Below are 18,481 nucleotides of genomic sequence, written 5' to 3'. Positions count from 1 at the left end.
GACCTGAAGAAGACGGCTGATGTTTCTTGGGGCTTCTTTGTCTGTAGGTTTTCTTACTGAAGCTTTCACACGGTAACATCCATCAAACATTTCAAGCACTGCATCTTTTCATGGAGACGGAGTTTTGGACCCAGATTATTGGCCCGGAATCTACGGTGAGTGTAGACACTGTAGACTTGGGCCGATAGGAACGCTGAATCCCACTGTAGACGACCAATCGTCTGGTCGATGGAAGATACGTCACGAAAACAACAACACGCAGCGGAACAGCGAAGAAGCCGGTGTTCCAGATTAACTGGTGTTGCAGATTAACTGGCGTTGGTCGAACAGATGTGTGGTAGACTTGCTTTTCAGGAGCCGCTACCGACAAAACAGCAAATAAACACCAAATGTGTCATCTGTGACACTTGTGAGGTTACCTCAAACACACTCCGTCAGTCTTCATGCTGTTGAACAGCAAAATGTTTTAAAATGTCGTGAGTTTACCTGGTGATATTCTCATGCGTGACGTGATCGCGAAAACAGCAAACAATTAACACTACGCCGATCCTGTTCACAGGACAGCAAGAGTAAATCTTGTCTTCATTATCGTTCCCCTCGTATGTTTTATTTCTCCGATTTCAGCGTTTCTGCTTCACAATTAAAGTGTGCAGTTTACTTTGTGTGCAGTCAAAATGGAGTCGAGTCAACCAGCACCACCTCCGGCCAAGTGCCTTTTCCGATTCATTTTGATGTGCTGAGAATAAATAACCAATACTCAGAGCAGGTCCAGTCAAAAACAAATATTTATTACGCACATATGTGGTAGATCCACCCGACACCACCCAAAGTGCAGTCTGGTAGATCTCAAAGAGGAAATACACAGCTAACTTCCCCCCTCTAAGGCACCTCACTTACAGTCTCAACACTCTTTCACCCCAAGCTGTTTCCTGTTATTCTCTCTTAGCAGCATAAAAATAGGCGATGTCCTGTGCAACTCTGCACAAAGCTTCCTGTTCTGCACAGTTTCAGTCTGGCTAAATAACTTAACCCTCTACAGCATAGCATTGCCCTGAGGCAACAAACCACATTTTCATGCCTTACACTGGCCCTTCAAAAAAAGACAACACTTTTTTTTTGTCAAATAATGCAACCAGACACATCTCTTTCCAATAAAAATGATGAGTTGAAGGTGGGGTGACTTTCATTTTTTTTTTTTTGGGGGGGGGGGGGGGGGGGACCCCTTTCTGCAAGCTGTACTACATGAGAGACATCTCCATTAGGAGGCAAGATAAAGATCACTATTTTACATGTTTATAGTGAAATAAATGTATATTAAAATATACTTGTATGTGCATGAATATGTTAAGAAGCATATTTGATTGTTTGTTCTACTTTTTAAAATTTACTTATACAATAAAACTGTTCATTTTCATTCGTTGCCTCAAGGCAACACTGCGCAGTTAGCCCAATTTTTTTCAGGCAATATAATGCATTTGCATATGTGTGTAGAGATGTGTTTGTGTGCATTTATATGATCATAGTCAATGTTTTTTACTTTACAATAAAGCTCACTGTCCTCACTTTCTGAGCACAGAAAATGCACATTCCCTTTATTGTTGCAGTTTCAGAAAATGAAAGAACCAGTAAACTTCTTAAGAGCTCATCTACTTTTTGGAGTTTCTGGGTTCATGTTTAGCTGTTTGGATAGCTAGTCAGACTTCTAGCTAGGTCAATTCAGACACTGTAGAGTATTTACACTCAATATGTTCATTTCTTCCCTTCAATAAAAATCAATCATTCATCAAATAAAATCAGTCGTTGATGTCGTTTGATTGACAGGACAGATGATCAGAGGTGCAGAGTTTTTACCACAATAACTTAGACTTGGACAGAAGAATGGGTGGAGTTTGTGAGTGAAGGAGCAGCCAGTAAAGGAGTACATCAGAGCTGCAGCACCTACATCATAAAAAGAGACCAGACCCTCCTCATAATCCACAAACACCCCCACCTTCTCAGGACCAGGAAGAAGAAAGAGACGGACTGGAGGGTCAGCACATGCTATGTACTCATTTCCATTTCTCAGCACTACAGTCCAGAAACCATTCTGAGGACTCAGTGTGATTTTTCCCTTCCTGTTGATTGACTCTGTGGCCACTCCTAAATCCCATTTAGTCTTTCCTTTAACCTGAACCTCAAAGTAAAATCTGCCTGAAGAGAAACTCTGCTCTCCTAAAACAATAGGACAGTAAGAAAATCTCTCTGAGTTGTCTGGAAGGTTCTTCCTCACATCACCACAGTACACTTGTTTTCCATCATCAGACAGGATTAGATTAGTTTGTGCTGTATCAGGATCCAGAGTCACATCCACTGCATACTGTTGGACCCTCTGCAGCTCAGCCTCAAACAAGTCATTCATATATTTCCAGACTGTCTCGTCCAGCTGAGCCACAGCTCTCACCACAGTCCCCTCATATGATGGTGGATGAACTCTGACCTCTGTCCAGTCCTTGCTGGGTGGAGCTTTCAGGGAGGAGAAGCTTTGGAGGAGGTGGAGGTGGTGTTCAGAGCGTGAGAGCTGCTCCACCTCAGAGCTTCTCTCCATCAGCTCAGAGATTTCCTGTTCCAGATCTTTGATGAGACCTTCAGCCTGTTTCTCTGTAGCTTCCTGTTTGTCTTCGATCTCCTTTATGAACTTTTTCAGGCGTCTCTCAACAGACTCCTTCAGAGCCGTGAAGACCTGAACACCTTCTGCTTTCTGTCTGTCTGCAGCATCTTTACTCATCTTCACCGACTCTGTGATCTCCTGAATCTTCAGTCGTCTCTTCTGGATCATCTGCTGAATCTCAGCCTCTGTCTTCTCCAGCTCTGCCTTCTTTCCTTCATATTCTTCTCTCAGAGGAACAAACTCGTGGTTCTTGTGGTCTAAAACAGAGCAGAGCGTGCAGACACATGTCTGGTCGGTCTTACAGAACAGCTCCAGGAGTTTATCGTGCTTCGTGCACATCCTGCCTTCCAGGTTCTCCACAACATCAATCAGCTGATGTCTTTTCAGAGCTTCCTTTTTCTGATGAGGCTCCAGGTGAGTCTGACAGTAGGAGGTCTGACACACCAGGCAGGACTTCAGGGCCTTCAGTCTGGTTCCAGTGCAGAAGTCACAGGGAACTTCTCCTGGTTTGGCAGCTTGTTGCTCTGAGCTGCTGCTGCTGGCTTTCTGCTGAGCTTCACGTCTGAACTGAGCAACCACCTCAGAGATGAAGGTGTTGACCCTCAGCTGAGGTCTAATGTTGAAAGTCTCATTACACATGGGACACTTACAGCTCTGATTCATGTCCCAGTGCTGACTGATGCAGGTTTTGCAGAAGTTGTGTCCACATGGTGTAGAGACTGGATCAGTGAACACATCCAGACAGATGGAGCACAGAAACTGATCTTCAGATCGCAGATTGCCGGCAGCAGACATGTCTGCACTCTGAGGGAGAAAGAAAAGAAACACATTTCATTCAAAATTCAATTTAAATTTCATCTTTTAAAAGAGAGAAACAAGCATCAATAGTCTAAGAAGCTTGGAAAGAAAAGCGAACAGACTTCTATAAGTTTTAAGAAGTTTTAGGTTTCTTTAAGTTTAGTCACAAACTCAGGATAAGGAAGAAGATGACCTTTTCCATTCACTTGATGCGATACATCATTAATATTATTCTGGATCCATTTCTCATAAAACATTGATTTATTTTTGTCTTTAAAACATTTGTTTGTCCAAATCAAAGATTTATGCTTGTAGAGAAGAAGCCTTTGATAAAGCCACCATCATCTATGTTTGTGTCTGATGACATGTTTGATCCAGTTTACCTTGAATATCTAAGCTGATGTATGGAACTTTAACCTATTTAAACCCTTGATTATCAGGATGATTTAGTAAACATCTGTTTAAATACTGAGATTTATTTTTCCACACAAAGTTATAAAGTGCAGCATCGACTGTTTTTTGAATGATTTAGGAACATCTATGACTTTTACAGGATACACTAAGTGAGATAAGTCCTCTGTTTTAGATAAAAGGATTCTACCTTTCAGTGATTGATCGCTCAGGAGCCACAGATCAAATCTATATTTGTCATTTTTGGAATTAAATGTTAAAAATGAGAGATAACCCTCTGAGACTGACATTCCCAAATAAGTCACTTGTTGTTTGACAGGAATACCTTTGATTTCTTTATGGACACAAGCCTATCTGAACAGGACACATTTTATGTTTAAAGTCAGACCTGATACTTCAGAAAAAGCATTAATGCAGTTCATCATTTTTGATCTGAACTCATCTTTAATGAAGACAGCTGTATCGCACAGTTACGGTGTAACCTTGGTTCTCTTAGTGAGAGACTATCTCTCCACACCGTTACATATTCCATATGTAAGGTGTTACGATCCCCCTTGGTCGTGGCGTGTGGATATGGATTCTTTAAGACACTCCGGCACGCCCGTCTACGTCCCACAGCTCACGTATAAAACAGCTGTGCAGACGTGACACCGGTGATAGTTTGATTGGAACGCGTCTCAGAGCGGCGGAGAGATAGTCTCTCACTAAGAGAACCAAGGTTACACCATAACCGTACATTCGCTAGCATATCGAGACTATCTCTCCACACCATTACATATTCCATATGTACGGGGTAACTCTGTAAGACAACCAGTGAGCAGACAGTGCAACCGAACTGCCGTGAAGATGCCGGGAGTCAATGACAACGCACCCTAGTCAGGGCTTCGTAGACGCAAAGGCCGAGCCAGGGGGTGGAGGCAGCAGTCTGCAGACGCCAGACTGGCCCGAACCGGTCGTGCAGGACGCAGGACCGCAGGTGATTGGCCGCTCAAGGTCTATGAAGGACCACAAGAGCCACGCGCATCGAAATAAAAAATTCTGTGCTTAATTAATGAATTGTAGAATAAAACCTGCATTTGTAAATTCATTTTTGAATTCAAATTTAATAAACTGATTTTTAAAATGCTTTTTAAGTCTTCATTTCAAAAAACATTTTCGAATTCCACTTTAATAAACTGCATTTAAAAAACCTTTTTTGAATTGCACCTTAATAAACTGCAGTTCAAAATCCATTTCCCTCTCCTGTTCGCTCAGGAATTAACATGTGGATTAGCATTTGGATTAGCAGTTGGATTAACAACTTCATTTTAAAAATCCTGCTGCTATTCAAATTAGCCACACCGTGGGATGTAAGGAGCTCTCTGATTGGTTGGTCAGACACAGGCTGTCTGCCAGCTTGGATTTTTCTAGCTCATAGCTTCGCCCTGCTACAAATTGTGTGTGCTTGTACAAAGGCCGTTCAGCCTCGGGATTTACACTCGGCTCGACACGGATAAGTTTAGAATGAAGGGACCCTGCAGCGAAACGGAGAGCTCAACATCTGACTGAGTGCCTGTTTTCACAGTCTGACCACCTGTTTAATGGTGAACAACAACTGGTGCAACAGTGCGAACGTTGTTCCTCTCACACGCTCCTGCACACCAAATCTGGAACTACTGTCCATCATGTGTCGTCCCTTTTATCTACCTCGGGAATTTACATCGGTCATTATAAGTGCCGTTTATATTCCACCACAAGCGGACACGGCCACCGCCTTATGCGAGCTGCATGAGGCACTCACACAGCACCAGACACAACACCGGGACGCTGCGCTTATTGTGACGGGGGACTTTAATAGTGCCAACCTCAAACGCGCAGCGCCGAACTTTTATCAACACATCACCTGCCCCACCAGAGGTGAAAGGACACTGGACCACTGCTACACTACGGTCAAGGACGGCTACAAGGCACAATCCCGCCCTCCGTTTGGCAAATCTGATCACGCCGCCATCTTCCTCATGCCAAAATACAAACAAAGGCTGAAACAGGAAGTTCCGGTTCAGAGGAAGGTCGCGCGCTGGACGGATCAATCAGTGGCCGCGTTACAGGACGCACTCGATGACGCAGACTGGGGCATGTTCAGAAACAGCTCCGATGATGATGTCAACGTGTTTACGGAAGCGGTTGTGGGATTCATCGGGAAACTAGCGGATGATACCGTGGAGACAAAGACTATCACAACGTTTCCCAACCAGAAGCCGTGGGTGGATAAAACCATCCGCGACGCTCTGAGATCCCGCACCGCTGCCTACAACACGGGACTCACGACGGGGGACATGGACCCGTACAAAGCCGCGTCATATAACGTGCGGAGGGCGGTAAATCAGAATCAGAATCAGAATACTTTATTGATCCCTGGGGGAAATTATTTTTTGTTACAGTGCTCCATTTTAAACCAACATTAAGACAAGACAGACAATACGCTAACTAAGAATAGTACAATATATACATATATATATACATACATACATACATAAGTCACTTATAAATAAATATTTGGAAAAGAAACATGTGTAGTTGTAGCAGCAAACAGTGTGTTAAGTGGATGCGTTGTACAGGGAGATGGCCACAGGCAGGAATGATTTCCTGTGTCGTTCAGTGGTGCTTTTTGGTAATCTCAGTCTCTCACTGAACGAGCTCCTGTGACTGACCAACATGTCATGGAGTGGGTGGGAGGTGTTATCCAACATTGTCTTTATCTTGGACAGCATCCGCCTCTCCGACACCACCTTGAGGGAGTCCAGCTCCATCCCCACAACATTGCTGGCCTTACGGATCAGTTTATTAAGTCTGTTGGCATCTGCGACCCTCAGCCTGCTCCCCCAGCATGCAACAGCATAGAGGATCGCACTGGCCACCACAGACTCATAGAAAATCCTCAGCATTTTCTGGCAGATGTTGAAGGACCTCAGTCGCCTCAAAAAATAGAGACGACTCTGGCCCTTCCTGTAAAGTGCTGTGGTGTTTTTAGCCCAGTCCAGTTTATTGTCAATGTGTGTATTTATAGTCCTCCACAATGTCAACACTGACCCCCTGGATTGAAACAGGGGTCAAGTGTTTCCTGGTCTTCCTGAAGTCCACGATCAGTTCCTTGGTCTTTGCCACGTTGAGCTGCAGATGATTCTGCTCACACCACGTGACAAAGGAGTCGACCACAGCCCGGTACTCTGTCTCATCATCCCTGCTGATGCATCCAACCACCGCAGAGTCATCAGAAAACTTCTGAAGATGGCAGGTCTCTGTGCAGTGGCTGAAGTCTGTGGTGTAGAGGGTGAAGAGGAAGGGGGAGAGGACAGTCCCCTGTGGTGCCCCTGTGTTGCTAATCACCTTGTCAGACACACACTGTGGGAGACGTACATATTGTGGTCTTCCTGTCAGGTAATCAACAATCCAGGACACCAGAGAAGCATCCACCTGCATCGCTGCTAACTTATCACCCAGGAGGGTCGGCCTGATGGTGTTGAAAGCACTGGAAAAGTCAAAAAACATGACCCTCACAGTGCTCGCCGGCTGGTCCAGATGGGTGTAGACACGATTGAGCAGGTAGATGATGGCGTCCTCTGTTCCGAGACGAGGCTGATAAGCGAACTGAAGGGGATCCAGGTGTGGTCTTACTATGGGTCGCAGCTGGTCCAGGATGAGCCTTTCCAGGGTCTTCATGATGTGGGAGGTCAGTGCCACGGGCCTGTAATCCTGGGGGCCACTGGGACGTGGCGTCTTTGGTACAGGGACGAGGCATGATGTCTTCCACATCACCGGGACCCTCTGCAGACTCAGACTCAGCATAAACAGTTTATGAAAGACTCCACACAGCTGGGGGGCACAGGCCTTGAGGACAAGGGGACTCACTCCGTCTGGTCCAGCAGACTTGCCTGAGTGAAGTCTCCTCATTTGCATCTCAACCTGGTATTGAGTGAAGGTGATGGGTGGGGGAGGGGTGTCAGGACTCTCACAGGAGGCAACATGTGAAGAGAGAGGCTGGCACAGTGGTGTGGCTCTGGATTCCAGGCTGACTGCAGGTGAGGTTGTGGGGGTGGGAGCAGACACTGTGGTGTCGAATCTATTGAAAAACAGATTCAACTCGTCGGCTCTATTCTCACCTCCCTCAGCTCCCCTGCTGTTGGTTGGCCTGAATCCAGTGATGGTCTTCATGCCCCTCCACACCTCTCTCATGCTGTTCTGCTGGAGTTTCCACTCCAGCTTCCTCCTGTAATTGTCCTTAGCCTCTCTGATCTTGTCCTTTAGTAACACCTGGACCTTCCTCACCTCCTCTTTGTTGCCCCCTCTGAAAGCCCTCTTCTTGTTGTTGAGGAGGGCTTTGATGTCCTTAGTCACCCACGGCTTGTTATTTGGGTAACAATGAACAGTCTGAGCTGGAACAATGGAGTCGGTGCAGAAAGTTATGTAGTCTGTGATACACTCAGTAAGCCCATTGATGTCCTCGGCGTGAGGCTCACAGAGTGTTTCCCAGTCGGTCACCTCGAAACAGCCCTGTAGTTCCGCTATTGCCTCCTCTGACCACCTCCTAACAGTCCTGGTGGTCACAGGTTCCCTCCTCACAATTGGCACATAGCGGGGGGTGAGGTGAATCAGGTTATGATCTGACCTACCAAGTGGGGGGAGGGAGGAGGAGCTGTATGCATCCTTGACGTTAGCATACAGTAAGTCTAAAGTTTTCTCTCCCCTGGTGGGACAGTCCACATATTGTTTGAATGTTGGTAGTGTATTGTCCAGTGATACATGGTTGAAGTCACCCGAGATCACAATAAAGGCACTCGGGTGCTGAGTCTGTAGCCGAGCTATGGCAGAGTGGATAGTGTCACATGCAGCTGTGGGGTTAGCAGAGGGGGGAACATAAACAGCCACCAAGATGACGTGAGAGAATTCCCTGGGTAAATAATACGGCCTGAGTCCAACAGCACACAGTTCAGTGTCCGGGCAACAAATCCTTTCTTTGATTGTTATGTTGGCAGGGTTACACCACCGGTTGTTAACTAAAACAGCAAGCCCACCTCCTTTACGCTTACCGCTAGCGATGCTGTCCCTAAAAGAGGCGAAGCAGCGCTACGGGAGGTAACTAGAGTCACAACTCCAACAGAGTGACTCTAGGAGCCTGTGGCGGGGACTAAGGACAATAACGGACTATAAAGCACCAACAACCGGTATGACGAACGCGGCCGTGACTCTGGCAGACGAGCTGAACACTTTCTATGCTCGCTTCGAGGCTGCAGCTAAGGACTCCAACGATGCTAGTGCTAGCGGCGCTAACGGCTGCAGACAGGAAGATACTGCCAGCACCGGAAACGTGCTCGTCATCTCCGAGCATGAAGTAAGGAGAGCCTTCAAGAGAGTGAACACCAGGAAAGCAGCAGGACCAGACGGCATCCCAGGTCGTATCCTCAGAGACTGCGCATACCAGCTAGCTCCTGTGTTCACGGAGATATTCAACATCTCTTTATCTCAGTCGGTGATCCCCACATGCTTCAAAGAGTCCATCATTGTTCCTGTCCCGAAGAAACCCGATGGTGATTTTCCGTTTTTATGGGCCGATGGGTTTTTTTTGTTTTTTTTTCGTAACGGTGTAAAAACTGAAATGTGGTGGATTGGCCAGATGCTGGGAGATGTGTAAAAATAACTCAATTGTTTGGTGGTGGCTATGGCGGAGCGTCCACAGATTCAGTAACATTAGCAAGTGGTGGAGGCCAGCGGGTGAGGCTGAAGGAGGAGAGACCCGAGGCGGCCGCCCGTCCGAGTGTCAGGTGAACTGAACTTCAGGTAAGAAGTTATGAGATACAGTCTATCTGGGTCAGATATAAACCAAGTTTAGGTGGAGTTTATATTCGTTATGCTGACTTTTTAGTCAGTTACAATAACTCGTACTGCGTGCTAGCTAGCATGACGGAGTTTCTATACAGCTGGGTGGGTGCTATGATGTTACTGATAGTGAACTTTATTTTATTCATAAGGTTAATTATTAGAGTTGCCAACCGGAAAAAATGGAATCGTCCCGTATTGAGAGAAAATATTACGCGTTTCGTATTGAGCTGAGAAGGAACACAGTTTGTCCCGGACTTCAGCTAGAATAGAAAAAGACACAAAGCTGGAGTTATTCTGTCATTACGCTGCACAGCTGCCTCTTCTTCTCTCATTCTCCCCCCTCCCTCTCCTGTTTCTACTTCAATCATGAAAACTGATCAATGATCAGCTGATCGGCTCTCTTGTTTGTTTATCGCCCACTTTGCGCCAGAAAGAGGAAACCAGCGGATGTCGCGCTAAACAACAGCAGCAGGTTTAAGCTTGATCAGCTGTTGTTAGAATTTATTTAATATTAATTTCTAGTATCAGCTGATGTTTGCTGGAGCCACAGCTGTAAAGCTGCTGGTCATGATGTCGGTTTGGATATGTGGTGAGAGGGAAACATGAAGATGAAACCAGGAGATGTCCTTACTGGATCATCAGAGCTGTGATGGAGAAACAGGTTTACCTTTTAGGTGACATGAATGAGTTGAAGTTATGAACTGTTTCTGAGAGACAAATAACACCAGGATCCTTTTCTACGTAGCTTACAGCTGGTAACTGTGCAGGGGCGTGTCTAGAAAGTTTTGCCAGGGGGCCAGGCAGGGCATTAACAGGGAAATACTTTTCTTTCTTATTCTCATTTAAAACGTCTAGCTTTTAATAGAAAGGAAGTGCACTTTATTGATCCCCGTGGGGAAATTCCTCTCTGCATTTAACCCATTCACTCAGTGAACCAGTGGGAAGCCATTGGGCACCCAGGGAGCAGTGTGTAGGGACGGTACCTTGCTCAGGGGTACCTCAGGGTAGCTGTTCAAGGGAATCGAACCCCCGCCCTTCCGATCATGGGGCCACCACTCTACCTACTGAGCTATCCCTGCCCCAATAAGTAATTATCTGAATCTTACATCCAAAGTTTTTATCTGATATAAAATGTACATCATACATCATACATATACCAACAAGACAGTGTACATCACTGTCACAACAGCCTTCGTTTTCATTCAAAGGCTTTATGGCTTTTCCTATAATAACTGGTGGGCCGGTCTCTAGTCAAAATGCCTGGGCCGATTTTTTGTCCCAGTCCAGCCCTGATGTGTGGTAAAGACAGAGGTGGGTCGAGTATCCAAAAATTGTACTCAAGTAAGAGTAGCATTACTTTAAAATATTATTACTCAAGTAAAAGTGAAAAGTAGTCGTCAAAAAAGTTACTCAAGTAAGAGTAAAAAAGTACTTGGCGAAAAGACTACTCAAGTAGTGAGTAACTGTTTGAAATGTCCGATTTATTTTATAAATAAATGCTATCAGACAAATAAAAATAAATAAATGTACAAATTTTAGTATTTTCAAAAGGAATATATGTAAAAACATCAACAAAAATAAGGCACAACAATTCTAATTTCCAGACTTCATTTTTTCACAACATAAAGCTTTTTTCACCAATACCTGCAGTAAATAATATAAATATATAAACAGTGCAAACAATTTCCAGTGACAAGATATGCTGTAAACTTTATATTCATTTCTGCTCCAAATGGCACAGCAGCCTCAGGTAAAAACATTAGCATGAGGCAACTTTAACATATGTTCATACAAGGCAGCTCAGTTTACCATAAATTGTATGGGTTTGCATTTATTTCTGCATATTTAGCAATGCAGGGAGAGCTGTATTGACTTTGATCGACAGCTTCTTGATGTGAGGAACGCCATGCAATAGATCCACACCTCCAGTGAATGGACATGAAAGGTACCTCTCCAGCCCTGCTTCTGGCTTTCCTGACCCCATGGATCCATCATCTTCGTCGGTTAGGCCGCTGTTTGTGCTGGCCTCATCCAGCTCTGAGTCTAGGTGATGTCTGATGAAGTTGAGACCTGTGGAAAGATGTAAGGTTTTCAAAAGAATTAGGTCTGGTCATTATAGTGCTGTATACACTGCCAAGCTGCAGATGTTTGTTTGGAGCTAGCCTCCAAAAGCTGGCCATACACTGTATTTATATTGTGTCTGTGTGAGTGAAAGACAGAGAGGGAGAGCCAGAGACAGATTTTGTATGATAAGCTTCATGTTACGGACGCACAGTTTGAGCACTCAGGTCGCATCAGAGCATCAGGCCGTATAGTGTGAGACCTGCATCGTGACCTATGAACTTCTAACCCCTGAGATTCAATTGTACAGTTTGAGCAGGAGCTGAATAACGTGACTGAAAAAAATCCCACAGTGTTTGCCCAGCTTAATGTAGACTGTTTAAACTAAACAAGCTGCTGCTTCACATAATAAACCCTGTCAGCCGCAGTATTGCTTCTGTTTTAACAGTTAAAGCAGTAGAGACGAGCTGTTTGCATGTGCGTGGAACTCTAGCGTCATTAACCAGGCTAGCTGTTAGCTTATAGCTCACGCTAGCTAACCAGCGAGCCGTTAAAAGACAGCTGAAGCTGCACAAAACACCCACAACCTTATCTCACTACAACGTAGCGCCGAAAATATGACTCGCAGCTCGAGCTCGACACAGCGTCTGTAACATCAGACTGACATCCAGCAAACCACAGCTAAAAGATATTTAGAGAAAACTTACCGTTTCCTCAGGTTACACAGCTGAGTTGTTTCACGCTGAAAAGTTGTTGTTTTGGCTCTCACTGAAGACACCGACGCTGAAGACATAGCTGTTCTTTTGTACTGCTTTTAAGAGAAACATTCTTAGTATATGAGGCCAAGGGTGTTCATCCTCTTCAGCTCTAGCGTAGACAACTGGCTCTTCTTTCCGTGTGTCCGCTACTTTGAAACGCTTGGGCCGCTCTGCCCGCCACAGTTTCAAACTGGTCATGTGACTGCATGGCCACATCTGATTGGTGAAAAAGTTACTGGAAACTCCACTGGCAGCATGTTATCTAATGTGTTAAACTAATTATTTTTTTTAAAAAGTAACGAGTCGAATTTTGCAAATGTAGCAGAGTAAAAGTACAGTTTCTTCTTCACAAATGTACTCAAGTAAAAGTAAAAAGTATCGTGCAAAAAAGGAACTTTAAAAGTAAATTTTTTTCAAAAACTTACTCAAGTAAATGTAACGGAGTAAATGTAACTCGTTACTACCCACCTCTGGGTAAAGACAGATAATGAAATGTAATTATTAATACAATATACATCATGAGAAACAAAAGCTGAAATTGATTCATTTTAGTACTTTTCTCTGTATGCTCTGTGATCATAAAGGCCTTAAATTCTGTGATATATACTGTAAATGGTTTTCACAGAGGTCTTAAAGTAGTTAAATCACTGCTGATAGTCTGGTTGTTTATATTTTGACGTTTTTGTGTCAGTAGGGCTGTTTGATGACGATTTGGACTCCTCTGGGAGATGAGGACACACCCACATCTGTTCCATACTGCAGCCATGGATGGTGTTACGGCTCTGAGGCAGTGGTGTGGCTAATTTGAATAGCAGCAGGATTTTTTAAATGAAGTTGTTAATCAAAATGCTAATTCACATGTTAATCCCTGAGCGAACAGGTAAGGGAAATGTTTTTTGAAATGCAGTTTATCGCTCAACCGATGATGCCATCTCCACTGCACTCCACTCGGCACTCACACACCTGGACAAAAATGACTCATATGTTCGAATGCTGTTCATAGATTTCAGTTCAGCATTCAACACTATAATCCCCCAACAGCTCACTCAAAAACTGGTCCAGCTGGGGCTCAACACCTCACTGTGCAACTGGATGTTGGATTTCCTCACCGGAAGACCTCAAGCAGTACGGGTCGGCAGTAATACATCCAGCACCATCATTTTAAACACGGGGGCCCCGCAGGGATGTGTGCTGAGCCCCCTCCTCTTCACTCTGCTGACCCATGACTGCACTCCATCACACAGCTCCAACCTCTTCATCAAGTTTGCGGACGACACAACGGTGGTGGGTCTCATTAGCAACAGGGATGAGACCGACTACAGAAGTGAGGTGAGACGCCTGGCCACGTGGTGTGCTGACAACAATCTCTCTCTGAATGTGGAGAAGACGAAGGAGATTGTCGTGGACTTCAGGAGAATGCACACCCAACATGCTCCTCTGACCATTGACGGAGCGTCTGTGGAGAGAGTGAGCAGCACCAAGTTCTTGGGTGTGCACATCACAGAGGATCTCTCCTGGACGTACAACACCACAGCACTGGCCAAGAAATCACAGCAGCGTCTCTTCTTTCTCCGCAAACTAAGAAGAGCAGGAGCACCAGCCCCCATCATGCACACTTTCTACAGAGGCACCATCGAGAGCATCCTGTCGAGCTGCATCACTGTGTGGTTTGGAGCCTGCAATGCGTCCTGTCATAGAACCCTCCAACGCATAGTGAGAGCTGCAGAGAGGATCATTGGTGTCTCTCTCCCCTCCCTCCAGGACATTTACAGCACCCGTCTCACTAAAAAAGCCCTTTGCATAGCGGCTGATCCCACGCACCCAATGCAAAGCTTCTTCAAGCTGCTGCCGTCAGGGAGGAGACTGCGGAGTCTCCAGGCCACCCATACGGAAAAGAAATAGTAAAAACTTATATGTGATTACTCATGAAAGTGGCCACTTTCATGAGTAAATCATATAAGGCTTACATGATTTACTCATGAAAGTGGCCACTTTCGCATTACTTTCATACATTGTTTTAGTAAGTATCCAAAACATACAAGTTTCATTATATAATTTTTCAAGGGATCTTATATCTGTTTTCACACTTATATGCTTTTCATACAAGTTTCACACAAGACAGATACAAACTTTATAATATTTATATATATATCTTTTCCATATGGGCAGGACCAGCAGACTGAAGGACAGCTTCATCCATCAGGCTGTCAGGAAGCTTAACTCCCTCCCGATTCTGCCCCCCTCTCCCCTCTTCTCCACCACGGTCTCACTGAACTCTGTCACACACACACACACACACTCACTCTCTGACGCACTCACTGGCCTGCTCCAGTCACTTTGTGGAGCATTGGACTGCCATTACCTCATAAGACTCTGTTGTTACACTATCTCTTACCGTATACTACTACATCTCCATTTGCACTATTTGCCTATTTTGCACCACTATGCCTCCTTACTTGAATATTGTATATTGTATATTGTATATTGCATAGCTTTTTTTTTGTTATACATAAAATTGTATTGTATTTATTTAAATTTTTACTTTTTAATTATTTTATTTGCATTTTTCTAATCACTAGGGTTTGAGAGTAACGCAATTTCTATTCTCTGTATGTCCTGTACATGTGGCAGAATTGACAATTAAAGTTGACTTGACTTGACTTGACAGATGGCCCCGCCCCTCCCTGAGCCTGGTTCTGCCGGAGGTTTCTTCCTGTTAAAAGGGAGTTTTTCCTTCCCACTGTTGCCAAAGTGCTGCTCATAGGGGGTCATATGATTGTTGGGTTTTTCTCTCTATCTACTGTACAGTATAAAGCGCCTCGAGGCGACTGTTGTTGTGATTTGGCGCTATATAAATAAAATTGAATTGAATTAAATAGCGCTTTTCTACTCTGCCTGAGCACTCAAAGCGCTTTATACAACTAATTCACTCACTCAAACCCATTCACACAAGCACTTCTTCTAAGCTCCTAAGTGCTCTATCTAAGATTCATACACATTCACACTCCGATGGATGCATCGGAGAGCAACATGTGGTTAGTAGTTTGCTCAAGGTTATTTGGCATGCAGAATGGAGCAGCCTGGGATCGAACGACCGACCTTCTGGGTAGTGGCTGACCTGCTCTGATACCTCAGCTACAGCCACCCACTTCAAAAACACTTCTTAGAATGACAATCAGGTTTTAGCTCATTACAGTTCTGTACAGTTACAGAAGGATACAAATAATTATCAGTCAAACTGTTTGTTGAAATAATCCCATCCGATAACACGTGAGAACAATAGATGTGTCACATTCTTTTTGTTATGATGATTTGTGATATGAGGTTCAGTTCTACGGTGGTGATCGCAGGGTGTGCACAGGTCAAGTGCCACTATGACCCTCCAGAAAATAACGAGGACAGGGGATGATCGTTCAGCTCTTTAATGGCAGATTTAGTGTGGGTGTGGGTATGTGTGTGTGTGTGGTTCTACAAACAGAATGGAAAACAGAACACAAATTACAATCAAATTATAGACAACAATAATCACCATATAACATATTACAGCCACATACTTGTCTTATAGGCCCTAATACTAAGCTGGCGGCTTTTACTTATAGTCTGAACCATATTTGACAACAAAGAAAATAAACATCTTCCCATCACTTAACTCTTGTGCCCCACTCACTTATGATGCCAACTAAAGAAGGCAAATACACATAACAAATCACCAACTCAAACTGAACTCAGTTTGGCCTAGGCGAGCTTAGCTTAGCTTAGCCCGCTTAGCTTAGCGATAACTTAGCTTATAGAAAATGTACAAACAGAGGACGTCCAGAGCAATAAAACATACAGGCTATCCTTCTTACACAAGAAATATCCTGTAACTCACCAGGCTTATGGACGCACACTCTCATTGAACCCACATAAACTGCTCCCGAGCATAACTTGTGATTGACACTGCCTTCATGAACACCATTTTCCATCCCAGTCAAAACATTACTCACAAAACGGCCGCGCCCTCTAGTGGCGAGGCAGAAAACTGCATCACAGTCCTGCCTTCAGAACACTTTTGTAACCCACAAACTGAACGGTCACTCTCATTTTTCACATTTTCACTAAACTAAATTGTATTTTATCTAGTTGGTTGTAGCGGAGGCGGAGTCAGTTGGATCCGCTCTCCCTGCCCAGCGACGCAGGGGAAACTAATTCTGTCAGGGATACCCACCTTGGCACAAGACTGCCCATGGTCTTTCCACACTCACCACAGTAAATGCAGTGCATCATGTTGTCAGTGTTACTGTATCTTAGCCAGAGAAACTGGTCAAGCCACTTTCTTTTCTCATTACCCACAGCTACATCCACTTCCATCAGGCCCAGGCTACTCACCTCTCTCTATCCGCCTGCACTTTCAAATGCGCCCACACACAGGAACATATGGACCACAGCCAATCACAGAGGTGACTATCTCTGATTGGTTTAGACCACGAAATGGGCATAATGTGTGTCTGTTGGTGACCACTCGGACACTTTCAGAGACTTTTTCTTTTACTCGAATGGCTGGTCGCACCAGTAAAACCTAGGATTTTTTTTTAGTCGCACCATTGAGAAATGAGGTGGCGCTCTAGAGCCCTGAACAGAGTGAAGATTTGTGTAGAAGCAGGAAGTGTGATCAGCTGCACTCACCACTGTTGCTGAGAGGAACCTGATGGACTCCAGTGAATCTTCTTTTAGAGACAAACAGGACTCGACTGCAGCTCTGCTGCTGCTCTCTCACACTTTCACTTCTGCAAAATGACGTTGGGCTTCTTGTTTTTCAGCTGTTGCTCCGCCTCTTCCTGCCTCTCCCTTTACAGGAATCAGCCGGTCTGTACTCAGTGACTGTGTGCAGCGGGTGGGAGGAGTGAGGAGTGGTGTGTGGGTTCACACAGTAATGACGGCCTCAGGTGATCAGGAGAAACTCACCTGGATTTCCTTTTTCCACAGCAGACTGAGAGCTTCAGGTGGACCCTGAAGGAGGTCTCAGACACAGGTGGTAAAAGTACACACAGTGTGTACTGAAGTAGAAGTACTACTGTTAAAAATACTCCAAGTACTAATTCAACTTCTTTACTCAAGTAAAAGTAAAAAGTAGTGGCTGTGAAATGAGAGTAAAAAGAGCTGATTGAAGAACATTTCTAACACGTGTTTATACAAAGCTAACTGAACCATGTGCTGCATCAACGTGATAATAAAATAATATTATTCACTTTGTTTCTAATAAATATTCCCAGCTTGAATCAGACAAGTTGAACACGAGCAGAGAAAAAGAAGCAAATCCAAATATTCCTGTGTTCAGTTTTCTCCATTTACAGGCCGACTGTGCCTCTAAACAGGAAGATGAGCAGGAAGAGGCTGAAGTGGATTCAGCAGGTGGAGGATGCCTAACATCAGCTGGAAAGATTTACTGTGACGTTTGTTTGCTGTTTTCGCCTCGTGCACGAGAACATCACCAAATAAACTCCAGACAGTTTTTAATATTTCACTGTTCAAGAGCAAAAAGACTGACGGACTGTGTTTAAGGCCACCTCACAAATGTCACACATGAAATATTCAGTGTTTATTTGCTGGTTTGTTGGCAGCAGCTCCTTAAAGTCTGTCACACATCTGTTTGACCGTCTCCAGTTAATCTGAGACACCAGTTAATCTGCAACAGCAGCATCAGGCGGCTCAGCTGATCTCTGGTGTGTAGCTGCTGTGCTGCGCTCCCATTCCTCAGTGAAAGCAACAGCAGAACAAAAACTCTCTCCATCCACATGTTTGAAAAGAAAGCTTTTAAACAGATGGACACACTCAGTAAAGGACAAAGAAATAAGTAAGAAAAAATTAGAGTAAAGAGTAAAAGCAGGAGCAACTGAAACAGGCTGCATGCTAGCTGACGCATGCTAGCTGACGCATGCTAGTTGACGCATGCGCACTAGACTTGTAGTAA

General features: G+C 44.6%; 1 protein-coding gene across 2 annotated transcripts; it reads right to left on the bottom strand.

The window, feature by feature from the left end:
• Positions 1-767: 767 nt before the first annotated feature.
• Positions 768-18,023, bottom strand: LOC113018366 (E3 ubiquitin-protein ligase TRIM21-like). 2 transcript variants are annotated; one of them, XM_080299551.1, is made up of 2 exons: positions 17,197-18,023; positions 768-3,451 (listed from the first exon to the last, which is right to left on the bottom strand). In XM_080299551.1, the coding sequence occupies exon 2, from the start codon at positions 3,440-3,442 to the stop codon at positions 1,784-1,786; it is 1,659 nt and encodes a 552-aa protein (XP_080155677.1). In that variant the 5' UTR covers positions 3,443-3,451; positions 17,197-18,023; the 3' UTR covers positions 768-1,783. The 2 variants fall into 2 exon arrangements, with proteins under 2 accessions (XP_080155677.1, XP_026017215.2); XM_026161430.2 differs by lacking the exon at positions 17,197-18,023 and adding an exon at positions 16,403-16,582.
• Between the last annotated feature and the right edge of the window lie 458 nt (positions 18,024-18,481).

This window comes from Astatotilapia calliptera, chromosome 3, assembly GCF_964374335.1.
Source record: "Astatotilapia calliptera chromosome 3, fAstCal68.1, whole genome shotgun sequence".
NCBI classification, from domain to species: Eukaryota; Metazoa; Chordata; class Actinopteri; order Cichliformes; family Cichlidae; genus Astatotilapia; species Astatotilapia calliptera.
Note: the sequence above shows the minus strand (reverse complement) of the source record. Positions and strands in the feature narration are given on the sequence as shown.